The sequence below is a fragment of the Magnolia sinica genome, chromosome 11, assembly GCF_029962835.1.
Source record: "Magnolia sinica isolate HGM2019 chromosome 11, MsV1, whole genome shotgun sequence".
Classification (NCBI taxonomy): domain Eukaryota; kingdom Viridiplantae; phylum Streptophyta; class Magnoliopsida; order Magnoliales; family Magnoliaceae; genus Magnolia; species Magnolia sinica.
The window spans coordinates 6,308,434-6,321,562 of NC_080583.1; the positions used below are offsets into that span (position 1 = coordinate 6,308,434).

Genomic DNA, 13,129 nt, shown 5'->3' on the forward strand with positions numbered 1-13,129 from the left:
GTTGTAATTTCAAGATGAAGAATGGTCATACTATAATAAGTATTTTTTTATGCCAACAATTCGTTTGGGTCCCAAATAATGGATAGTTCAGACCGATCATCATCCAACGGTGGACATGTTCAATGCCAATTACCAGTCAGTCAGCTGATCCTGAGAAATCCAAGATGGCCCACCTAATGGACAGTTTAGAGTTGCAATTGGGCCATCAACACGTCCAATAGAAAATGATCAAGATCTTCATTGACATCTAGGTCATCTACCACCAAAGAATCCTCATGGTTCAACGGATCATAGCCGTCAGAAAAATCCTAACTATTTGATCAACGGCTTATTAATCAAAACTAGATAACAGATCAAATCAATGAATCGTGCACCAGTCCACTATTTGTTTGTCTTCTTTGAAGAATGTGGTACTGTTGACACCCGACATTGAGTGGGTAAATCCTGACCATTCATTCCAGTCAATCCTTGTTGGAATGGTCGCAAGAGCACCCATTCACGTGCAGAGCCATGATGATAATCAGGCTAACATATTCTAAAAAGAGTTCTTCATGTTGAGGATTTATTTATTTTATTTTATTCGGTATGGGGATTTGGATTTAGGAATTTTTACTGCTCAATTCATTCGAAATTGACATTTTACAAAATATCCCCTAGAGGATTACAAATTACAAGGAGACGCTTTTTAAGGGAGGAAATTACAAGAATGTCCTCATTTTCTTTTTCTTCCCTTTCCTTTAAAAGATAGATGGGCTTTTTGGCCCCCTTCTATGGTATAACATCCAAGCCATCCAACATATGCACAGACTATGGTGACCGTACGAACCAAAAATCAGGCAGATCAAATCATCAGATGGGCTACACTTGAATTTGGATGTTTTGTGTGGTGTGTGTTATTATTTTAGACCAGCCCACCTTATAATTGGATCAACCATATTTTTGTTCACCTAATAAGCACTACCTGCCTGGAGGCACTATTTGATAAATTCGAATTCTAGAAATATTTTTTTTTCTATAAAATTTACTTAATACCAACGGATTTACGGAGGTGTGGATTTGCAAAATCCAACAAAAAAAAAGCAGGAGATTTTATTTTATTTATTATTATTATTTTTTATAACACATGCACCCACGCACGCCATAGTGGGATTTCACCACCTATGGGTAGGGCTGCACACGAGTCGAGTTAGCTCACTAGATTCGACTCAAAAAAGCTCGACTTGCCTCGGCTCGAAATTAGATTCGGATCGAGTCAAGTTGGTTTTTGGAGCTCGAAATAATTTCGAGCTTTGCCCAAGCTCGACTCGACTCAGATCAAACCTTAACTTGAACCGACTCGGATTGAATTAGATTGGTGACTCAGTTATTTTGATATGGATGTTGCTCACTGAGTGTTTGATGAAATGACTCGACAAAGTGTCGGTTGGTGCAAGGAAGGTATGTATATGAAAGAAATACTTTTTTTTTTCTTGATTTTGACTTCACCTACAAGGGGTTTGATGAAATACCTGTGCTGTGGTTTTATATACAGTGAGATTTTGAATGTGCAATCCATGTGTTTGTGAAAATGTTGCATAGGTGAAATTGGCTTGATCTCAGCGAATTGGCCCGAGCTGCTGACCAGTCCGGCTTGAGGACCGAGCCGAACCAAGTTCGAGCTGGGGTCAGCTACTGGCCGAGCCGAAGCCCGCCAAGCTCAACTCGACTGGACTCGTGTACACCTCTACCTATGGGTATCAAACCCAAGACCACGTGTTGAAACTCCTTAGAGTCTACCACTGAGGTAAGGACAAAAACCCCCAAATCCCTAACCCACATTCTTCACTTCAAAAAGCCCAAAAAAGCTTGCATCTACGATGGCTGGATGATGTGGATGGAATGTCTTTATGTGGACGAGGCCTGGACCGTCCATTAGGTGGATCACCCCGGCAAGTTGGGCAAGGAGATGAGAGGTTGCTCGGTACCAGAATTTTAAAAATTAGAGTCGTTCATTCAATAATGAAAATACTTTTTTCTCAAAGCGATACAAGTCATGGTGCTCTTAGTTGCATCCAGAAACTTGGACAGCCCAATCCATTTAAGAAAGGATTGCTCATTAGGTCCAGAGCAGTTTCTTGGGCTACTGAAAATAAGTCACTAATCTGACAAATTTTAACCATTTGATCAGTGCAATTTAATATGGACGGTTGACATTGTTTATGCAAAAATGAGTTCAATGAACAATCTGATCCATCTATTTGTCAGCTCAAATAATGGGTCGCATATGATTCCAAAGAATCACTTTCATTAAGCAATCTTAGACATCACATCCATGGTGGGAAAATGGTTCATCCGATTTGCTAGTCCATGAAATTTGTTCTGGACTTAATAGACAGTTCAGATCCATCGATTAAACTAAGTGACAAATCCACCTGTCCATCAGACAGTTTAGATTGATCGATCAAACTGGGGCACTGGATCATCTCTTTGAAAATATGCTTTCTTGGGGGAGCGGATTGCCTGTGGGGCCCATTAGAGATGTCCCTGACAAATCCACTCTGCCCATCTGTTTATGAAAGACCATAATAGGACAGGATTCTAGAAATCAGGGAGATCCAAAATTCATGTGGGCCATACCACCCGAAACAGTGGGGATTGAACGCCTGGCACTGAGAGAAATTTTGTATCATGATGATATTTGTTCCTACAGTTCATCTGAGTGTGGTAATAATTGTATGAATGGTTTGGATGGCAAATAAACATCATGGTCAGCTCCAGGAAAGTTTCAATGGTGGCGGACATTTCTGTTCCCACTGTTTTGTTGGTGTGGGCCACCTGTGTTTTTGATCTGCCTGATTTTTAGAATCCTGTCCTATTTTGGTCTTTAAAAAACATATGGACGGATGGGATTTGTTACGGACATCTCTATGGACCCCAGACAGCCTCGGGCACAGAGACATCTGTGTCTGGGGTCACAGGCAATCCCCTCTCTTTCTTGGGATTGCAGAAATACCTCTTTAGCCACCAGGACGCCCGTGTGCTGAAGCTGAACTACACCTTCAGGCTTCAAATACCCTGGCTTTCCTGATCCAATTTCTTTTTTTTTTTTTTTAAAAAACACAGATTTGTTTTGAATTGAAAATCCAAGAAGTCAACAACTTCCAGACCACATCTTAACTACTTCGGAGTTTTAATCTCAAACCAACTAAGCCCAACTAATTAGCTCACCAAACTAGCTTTTCATTTTTCAATGAGCCGTAAACCACCCGAATCTGACGTCCGAGTGCCACACAGTCCAGTGAGTTATAATCACAAACCAAGTGCACTAGTTAGCATCAAACAAGCTTTTCAATGAGGCATAAATCACCAAAATCCAACGTTTGAGCACCAGATGATCCAATTGTAAATCTGAGAGGTGGGTAGTCTGATAGAGGGAGTAATTAAAAAGAAGACCTTATATCCTTATGCAGGAATTCAAAAAATAAAAAAATAAAAAATCCACTTCTCTTTTATTTATGAAAATGAAAATACCCCTTCACTACCTTGGCTTGCGAAGTTTCACTTCTACGCTGTTCGATTGAGCTGTGAGACTTTGACACAAGCCTCTAGACAATGTGGATCTTAGCCATTGATTGGAGGACTCTTGAGAATTACACACAGGCAGTTAAGGAAACAGTTTAACAAACAGTCATCGTGCAATGGGCAAAAATCTTCGGCCCATCCGCATGGAAAGGGCACAATGGGTGGATAGTCCAGATCTCGTACACGTGGTTGAGTTGTTGATTAACTACAGATTGTTGAATGATTGGATCTGAATTTCTGGGCATTGATTCTTTTCAAAATTTACAAAGTCAATGCTCCTGTGGTACCTTAAAAAACACATTGTCATCTAATCAAGCAAATTCGACAGACACAAAGGTGAGAACACGAACCTGATTTTCAGCTACCTATACGCTGTCATCAAGCCCCTTCCGCTACCAACAATGCTTCGAGTTCCTCTCTGCGCCGCTCCAATTCCTGCATCAATTGTATGTTTATACAAAAAAGAATCAGCAGCCCACAACAACCCCAACAACAAGTAAACTGCCTTACGACAAAGCAGGATGCGTGTGCGTGCTTGCAGGTATTTTTATTTGTAGAATGCAGGCTAGAACTTTTTGTGAAGGTGAAAAAGGTGGGACCTGCCATAAAGATTATACAGCGTATAAAAAGGCCTGTCCACTCATTAGGCAGCGGACAAGTGTATGTCAAATGAGACTGTCTGTATGTTTAGTTTACAACATCAATTGAATGCCTTGTGTTATTATAGAATAGTAAACAAGCATTGGTAATGGCCAAATGCAATACGATAACTAAATTAGATGTGCCTATGGTTGCACCAAATTTGTATGGTTAACATGAAATTTCATGATATTTGGTGCAGCCAAACAAACTCTAAATGAATAAAAGAAAATACCAAGCACCAAATTACTTATTACTAAGCAATGCAAAGGAACTTGTGCCTGGTCTCTTAAAAGATACCAAAATGACCAAAAAAAAAAAAAGGAATAAGGAAAGAAAGAAAATTTTAAAAAAAAAAGAAAAAAAAGAAAAAGAAAAAAAGGAATGGACTAAAAAAAGGAGAAAAGAGGACAAATCAGAAATCTAGTTTGCTAAGTGCCAAAGGGCACAAATCATACTACCGGAAATAGCAATAGCTGGTTCGGATCAATGTGATTGGACCTGTTGTCTGTAAATGCTCTTCATCAGTGTCATCATCTAAAGCTACATAACTACTAGTTGGAGTTGGCTACACGAATCCTGTTCAGCCATCCAGAACAATCCTGGTTCCCAACCATCCATTATAGGCCATTGATTGGAAGATATGAACCATCCAATTGGTGCGATTTTTGCTTGGCCTACAAAATGTGGTCCATATCAATTGTTTGGACTATCCATATGTTCAAATGCAAATAATAGCACTAGATCATTTTCCACATTATACATGTGGATTGTTCATTGCGAGTAACAATCCACGTTCAATGGACAAAGCTCCCTTAGGGCCTGTTTGGTTTAACAAATGCCCCGGTTATGCAATGCAAGAATGCAATGATTATTTTTTACATTACCCTGACAGACTCTGTCAGTGTAGTTAGACTAATTGGGTATGATGTTTGGATGGGGCTGTAAATTCATGTATTTACTGAACTGTATCCACTCCAAGCGTTTGGGGTAGCATGGAAGATCTGTACAATGAGAGATCACCGCGACAGAAATTAGATGCTTGTGTATACCTGCAGGAAACAATGTGGCCAGTCTTCCTTTCAACTCGTCCACCGTTGTCTGCACACTGCGCTGACCAACCATGGCCTCCGAATGGACAACAAGCAGTATGACCCACTGTTGATTAATTCCACCATATCCATACCGTCCATCTAATTTGTACCCTCATCACAGGTCATGAGGCAGTAAAGTTAAGGGGTCTTAACCTGCTGGTGGACCACACTGTGATGGCAGCAGTAATTATTTGAACTGACACTGTTCATCCATCGTGCTGACAGTCTGAATACGACAGACATGCTGAAAATTCAGCTCTCCATTCAACCATTTCAAAGGGGAAGAAGCATACAAAGAAATTAGAGCAAATAGCCCGAGAGACAAGGCAAGAGAAAACACCCACATACACCCAACTAGCCTTATATAGAAACTTCCAAGAAAAATCCATGCAACCCAATAACCTGTGAGGAAGTACATATGGTTTGCGATAATGGTTGTGAGATGAGGGTAGCAAGTTACACAGGGGCTTTGCATTTTAAATCTATCTCACTGTGCGAGACTATAGTCTCTTGTAGACTGTGGACCACCGAGTGGGCGAAGCGTCATAACCGCTTCCTCGATCAGTAAGCAGGATTTCCTGGTGGATTTCTCCCATTACATGTGATGTCATATGTGCTGAATGCAGTGCGTCTAACCTCACAATTACCTCCACCATCCAAACAAAAGGCGGGAAATTCAAATTTGGTAATTTCTGGGAATTACTGCGGAATTTGTTTCCACTAGATTGCCCAAGGGTAATACAAGATGGCTTCACATGATGGGCAATGTAGAGCAAATGATTAGAGCATCAACAAGTAAAACAAAAAATGACCAAGATCTTAAATTGACTGTCAACCTAGATCGTCATCAATGGGCCCACCTAAGAATCCTAATGGCCAAAGGTCATAGAAGTCCGAACAATCCTAATCAGTTGGCTCATAAATTAACACTAGATGAACAGGTCAAATCAGTAAATTGCACACCACTTGTTTTCCTTATTTCCATGTTATGACCTAGTGAGGGATGCTAATGTAGATGCTTGTGTGAGGTACAAAATAAAAAATAAAAAATAATCATGGTGGGGTCCACCACCACTGCAGATCACCCCATGGGCTTACCTACCACACTGCCACCAACTTGGAATTAGCAAAAAAATTTCCTAAAAAAGTCCAAATAAAAATAGACCGGTTTCACATCTATGTGAAAATGTTCAATTCTCATAAGATCTTCTCGACTGTTACTCAAGAGGTACAATAATGTATATAAGTTGGACCTTTTGAGGCAATAATAGGTCCTAGGAGGCAATTCTGTTTGGTTAATAAAAACACATACAATTTCATGGAAGGTAGATAGTGGTTATGATCATTTTGATAGAAAAGAAGCAATAGTGTGTTATTCATTGGGGATTTCTTGGAAGAAATCGTCACATCTTCCTTTGATTCCTTATGAGAGTTATCATGTCGATCAGAATGGAAGTTATGAGTAAGTTCAAATTGACATAACATGAAAGCTATTAGTCAAAAAGCACCATGGAAAGCAACAAAAGTCCACAGATCGCCTAATTGGACACCAACTATTAAAATCTTCCAAAACTTCTTTGAATGATATTCAAGAGAAGAAAGTTCTAGAAAGATTCATAGAATTAGAACAACTATTCCTGCCAAAATACATGAGGCTTGAGACATATGTCTAGAGACTGAGGCATAAGCCTTGGCTATGAGAGACTTGAGCCTTATGTATGTATGCCTCAAGGTATGTCTTGGGGCCAACTTCTAACACCTCACCTTGAGGCATGAGGCATAAGCCTCGGCTATGAGATATTTGAGCCTTATGTATGTATGTGGTATGTCTTGAGGCCAACTTCTAACACCTCACCTTGAGGCATGAGGTCTAGGCCCTTAAAAGCAACGGCTCTAAGCAATCTCATGGTGGTGCCCACAAGTTTTTTTTTGGCACAGCTCAGATATATGTGGCAGTGGTTAAGTCACCATCCATTGAGTTGTACGTGATTAATACCAACTGTTAATTTTCAATCTTTGGAGTGTTTCATAGCCTACCTCCAAATCTTTAGCTGCTTGCTCTCTCGTGATCTCTTTACGCAGACGAGCACGCTTCAGAAATCCAATGCAAAGAACACCCTGCAAATTGAAATCTTGATCACTTTCGCAGAACAACAAAACATTATACACTCAGTTTCATCTTAGGTGCATGAGTGATGATTCACATTAGTGAGATCATGGTCTCACCAAGATTACGTATGTCACCCCGCAAGCAACAAGGAGATAGCTCGCAATTTCCTGTAGGAGCACTAGATCTTTTCTCTTTCCACTAACATCAGGGAAAGCTCTTGTCATCACTGCGACACTGGAAGAGATGCTTCTTCAATCAGTTAGGAATTAATTACACTAGTATGTCAATTATCATATAATTTTAACACCTGCCCCATAACATCTTCATGTTACACGTGAAAACTAATTTTCTTTTCTAAAAAATGGAGCATTTTTTACATTAATGAAAAGATGCATACAAGATCTGCAGCATGCCCCTACCAGCCCAATACTCCAATACCTGCAGCGTAATAATCCAGAAAGTGGTGTAAGACAATGCAACGGTAAGAACCAAACTGTTTAAGGAAGCAGATTTGTAACAAACACTAGTCCAAATCATCCTAGGAGTACTTAATTCTTATCAATGATAAACATTACGGGTCACAATCTGGAGTCATCTCAAATAAGTTTTTCGTTGGATATGTTAGTGGGGTTGTTGAATACCGCTCATCTAGGTCAGCACGACACAATTAAATAAAGGATGGCTATCATTCTCTTTTTGCCCCCAATAGTATTTTCTTTGTTGAGTAATCTTATTATTAAAAAAAAAGTATTTCCTTCATTCCAGGTGCTACATGAAATGAGATTAGTTTGGCAGGGTTTTTATGAACAAAATGCATGAGTTATACAATATGGGATTTTTCTTAAACCAAGCTAAAAAAAAATCAAATTATGCCCTTCCAAATTAAAAAGAAAAAAAGATCAATAGTACTACAAATCTATTAAAATTCATCCTCCAGAAAAGAATTCAAAGGAACAGCTATTCCAGAAGTACCAATAATCCAACAAAGGCATCAATCTTATGATCTGGGTTCTTCCAAACCCAACTAAAACATCGATATTATAATCTAGGCTTTTCTCAAATTCAACTAAAACATCAAATCAAGTAGAAATTCATTGAAAGTCATCCTCTGGAACTTGAACATTGCATCAAAGGTACAACAACAATGGTTATTCTAGAAATACCCATAATCCAACAAATGCAACAATTTTACGATTTGGGTTTAATAGAACGAAGAATAGAATTCTATTCCATTAAAAATGATTAATTAATATCATAAGAATATTCTTATATATTAGAATATAACTTTATAGAATTTTTATTGAAAATTCACTCTAAACCCTAAATCCCAAAACCCTAAAACCATAAGATCAAAATTACAATCTGGGCTTTTCTCAAACCTAGCTAAAACATCAAGTACAAATTCATTGAGAGTCACCCTCCAGAATTGGAACATTGCATCAAAGGTACAACCGTTATTCCAAAAATACCAATAATCCAACAAATGCATCAATTTTACGATCTAGGTTTCCCAAAACCAAACTAAAACAACGATAATACAATTTGGGCTTCTCTCGAGCCAGTTAAAACATCCAAACCAAGAACAAATACATCGAAATTCTACCTCTAGAACTTGAACATTGCTTCAAAGATACAACAACAGTTACTTCGGAAATACCAATAATCCAACAAATGCATCAATTTTACAATATGGGTTTTCCAAACCCAACTAGAACATCAATATTAGGTTCAGAGCTTTTCTTAAACCCAACTAAAACATCAATATTAGGATCAGGGCTTTTCTTAAACCCAACTAAAACATCAGATCAAGTACAAATTCTTTGAAAGTCGCCCTCCATAGCTTAAACATTGCATGAAAGATATAACAATGGTTATTCCAGAAATACCAACAATCCAACAAACTCATCAATTTTACAATCTTGGTTTTTCAAAACCCAACTAAAACATTGAATATCACGATCCAGCTTTTCACAAACCAAACATCAAGTACACATTCATCGAAATTCACCTCTAGAATTTGAACATTGCATCAAAGATATAACAACCGTTATTCCACAAATATCAATAATCAAACAAATGCATTGATTTTACGATCCGGTTTTTTCCAAAACCTAATTAAAACATCAATATTCTGATCTGGGCTTTTCTCAAACCCAACTAAAACATCAAATCAAGTACAAATTCATTGAAAGCCACCCTAGAATTTGAATATTGCATCAAAGATACAACTGTTATTCTAGTAATACCAATAATCCAACAAAAACATCAATTTTATGCTCTGGGTTTTCCCAACCAAACTAAAACATAGATATTATGATTTGGGTTTTTCCCAACGCAACTAAAGCATCAAATCAAGTACAAATTCATTGAAAGTCACCCTCCAGAGATTGAACATTGCATCAGAGATGCAACATCAGTTATTCCAGAAATACCAACAATCCAAAAAATGCATCAATTTTACAATCTAGGTTTGTTAAGAACCTAACCAATACGCCAAAAGCCCCGGGACTGATGGAACTTGTCAAACTAGGCTCTTTAAACCATTGGGATCATAATATGCCATGACGCTCTGTAGCCGACATCCGCAACGACCCACTCTGTGGCGACACTCTGGACTCTTTTCCAGGTAGCCCTTTCCACTAGCCCTTGTCCAGTTGAGGGGATAGCGGGTGCGCTCTGGTTATCCATGAGGCCCTATCCACCCAGCAGCTGCACTATGGTTGTCCAGTAGCCCTTTCCACTAGCCCCCGTCCAGTTGGAGAGGGCATGGTGGGTGCACTGTGGTTATCCAGGAAGCCCTTTCCACCCAGCAGCTGCTGCTCTGGTTGTCCAGTAGCCCTTTCCACTAGCCCTTGTCCAGTTGAATAGGGCATGGCGGGTGCACTCTGGTTATCCAGGAAGCCCTTTCCACCTGGCAGCTGCACTCTGGTTGTACAGTAGCCCTTCCCACATTGTGATGGCTTTCACTTTGGTCCAGGTTGCCCTTTCCACAGGTCACCCCTTCCATGACTCGAACACAAGACGTGGTGTTGCTTCTAATACCAATCGTTAAGAACCTAAGCTATGCACCAAAAGCCCCAGGACTGATGGAACATGTCAAACTAGTCTCTTTAAACCATTGGGATTGTAAGAGGGTTTTTTCCAAAACCCAACTAAAATATTGAATATTACAGTCTGGCATTTCACCAGCCTAGATAAAACACCAAATCAAGTACAAATTCATCGAAATTCACCCTTCAGAACTTGAACATTGCATCAAAGATACAGCCATGCTCACTGCATAAATACCAATAGTCCAACAAATGCATCGATTTACAATCAAATTGAAGTTAAAGAAAAAAAAAACGCCAAAACTCACCTTCACGAACTTCAATATGAATCCCCACTCTGTCTCAGCAATGGCCACAAATAACGCAATCACCGCCGCATAGCACCGGAAAATCCCGCCAAATATCTGCCAAAAACTCCCAACCACCCAAAAATCAAAACCACAAAATAAAAAGAATAAAAGAAAATTCCAATAATCGAGGGCTGGATTACATCATATGCATTCTTGAAAGATCGGACGGCCGAAAAGACATTGACGATGACACAGAGGATCGCCGTCAAGGCGGTGATGACGCTGAAGCATCTGCAAACGACGAGAAAAGGATCTGGTCCTGATCTGATCCATGTAGAAGGATGAGAAGGCCTCTGGCTCTGAGAGGCTTCTTGATCTCCGTTTCTCGCCATTGGATTAGGGTTCCTGTCTTGGGAATTTCAACAAATTACAAACCCTTACACGAAGAGGGAGAGGGAGAGAGAGAGAGAGATTTGTTGGAAATTTTCAATTCTCTTTTTTCTTTTGGGGATTCTTTTCTTCTTCGTTAGGATTTTGCAGCTGCAGAGCTGAGGAGAAGAGAAAGATATGGGAATTTCTGATATTTGGGTTTTAGTTTTCAGAGATTCGATACTCTGGCGGAGTGTGATTGATGATACGCATGCATTTAGAACTTGTTTGGAAATTGCATACGTGGCAATTGAACTGTACAAACCGTTGGTCCAGTTTAGATTGGATGTATGAATAACCAAAAAATTAGCTCTTTTTATATCTGACTATTGGGTTGGGAGACGTTTATTGGACGGTTAAAAATGAAAAAAAATCCCACGGCTTATTTCAATAAAATGATGTCCAGGAATCAGCGGTTGAGATCTTTCAAACGATATGATTTTCAGAGTATAACTTGAAAAAAGTGGGTCCCACGATTTAGTCGGTTTAATTTGAGTTGATGCGTTGCACATGCGCAATTCCTTAGTCCATGCGTATCAAGCACCGTACTCAGCCAGAGTATTGAATAACTACCTTTTGGATATTTTTTTTCCGAATTTTCTTTTTTGAAAACGCAATTTTCTTTTTTGAAAACGCCGCCTTCAAACGGACGCGGATTGTGCAGTGAGTCTCTCACCAACCTTTACCGGGTATGAAGATTTTGTGGGGCCCATAGTGATGTAAGTGTTTTATCCAATCCGTCCATCCGTTTTTTCAACTCATTTTACTTCCACTAAAAAAAATTGAAGTATATCCAACGATCATGTGGACCACAATACAGGAAACGGTGGAAATTGCTTGCCTACCTTTGAAAACATCATGGGGGCCACGGAACTTTTGGATCAAGATGATATTTGTCTTTTCCCATCATCTAGATCTGTGTGACCTTATTAACAGGTTGTATGACAGCTAAAAATCACTTTGGACCTAGGAATGTTTCAACGGTGGACGTCATTATCACCATTGTTTTCTATGGTGTGGTCCACTTGAGTGTTGGATATGCTTTTTTTTTTTTTCTAATTACCTGAAATTATCTGGAAAAACTGATGGAGAGCGTGGATAATGACACGTACATCAAGGTGGGCTCCAAAGAGTCTTTACACCACGCTAAGCGCATCAGTATAATGCTTGATAGGCAGGTCCTCAGATATTGCCAAAGTGGATTATGTTAATTCAAATGAAACCGTCTAAATTGTGGATTCACATCTTGGTCGATCAAGATCACAGGATTAGATTTTTGTACTATACGCTCGACCTTACCGTAGCATTCCGTAAGGTCCAGCGCTGTCATATTGCTGGCCGTCGGATGGAGGCGGTTTGCATTCAACGGCTGATGCTTTAACGCGGGATGAAGGAGAGAAACCGCTGACAACGGTTTCATTGTGGCCGAGCATGTACACCGTCCTGTAATAAATAGGGTTTTTTTAACCCCTTTGAATCCCTAGCCGCGCAACTCTCTCACTCTCTCTCTCGCTGGATTCGGTCCAGCAGCTACATCCCTGTGCGGCCCTTCTCTCTCCCTCAATCCCTATCACCAGCCACACGCCTGTGCAGCTGCCTCCACCTCTCTCTCTCTCTCTCTCTCTCTCTCTCTCTCTCTCTCTCCACGCAATGCAGACCTCAGATTGAGCGTTACAGGTAAGGTCTCGGCATGGATCAAGCTCTGCCTTTGGATCCGGATCTGAGTTTGGTTCAGGTTCTGGGTCTGGACATGGATCAGGCTCTGGGTTCAAAATTATCATAATGGTGTCTCTTACCATTGCTAGTAAATTATAATAATGGTTCATTACCGAATGCTCCTACGGTAAGGTCGAGCGTATAGTACCTTTTCCCATATATATACACCATGACATTTCTAAACGGCCCCCATGATTTTAACGGTCTGATCATAATTAATCTTACACATGGATTTTTGAA

The 13,129-nt window shown here is 39.8% G+C and overlaps 1 protein-coding gene across 1 annotated transcript; it reads right to left on the reverse strand.

Annotated features, from left to right (window-relative positions):
- Window positions 1-3,643: 3,643 nt before the first annotated feature.
- Window positions 3,644-11,281, reverse strand: LOC131218675 (uncharacterized). Its single transcript, XM_058213358.1, has 6 exons — window positions 10,945-11,281; window positions 10,763-10,858; window positions 7,802-7,842; window positions 7,521-7,638; window positions 7,332-7,412; window positions 3,644-3,996 (listed from the first exon to the last, which is right to left on the reverse strand). The coding sequence occupies exons 1-6, from the start codon at window positions 11,134-11,136 to the stop codon at window positions 3,940-3,942; spliced, it is 585 nt and encodes a 194-aa protein (XP_058069341.1). The 5' UTR covers window positions 11,137-11,281; the 3' UTR covers window positions 3,644-3,939.
- Between the last annotated feature and the right edge of the window lie 1,848 nt (window positions 11,282-13,129).

What these genes read in the sequence shown, in the direction of transcription:
- LOC131218675 (XM_058213358.1), bottom strand. Translation starts at nt 11,136, where the DNA reads ATGGCGAGAAACGGAGATCAAGAAGCCTCTCAGAGCCAGAGGCCTTCT. An exon ending in CTTTCAAGAATGCATATGAT is followed by an intron (nt 10,859 to 10,944) that starts GTAATCCAGCCC and finishes AGTTTTTGGCAG; the next exon opens with ATATTTGGCGGGATTTTCCG. An exon ending in AAGCAGCTAAAGATTTGGAG is followed by an intron (nt 3,997 to 7,331) that starts GTAGGCTATGAA and finishes CAATTGATGCAG; the next exon opens with GAATTGGAGCGGCGCAGAGA.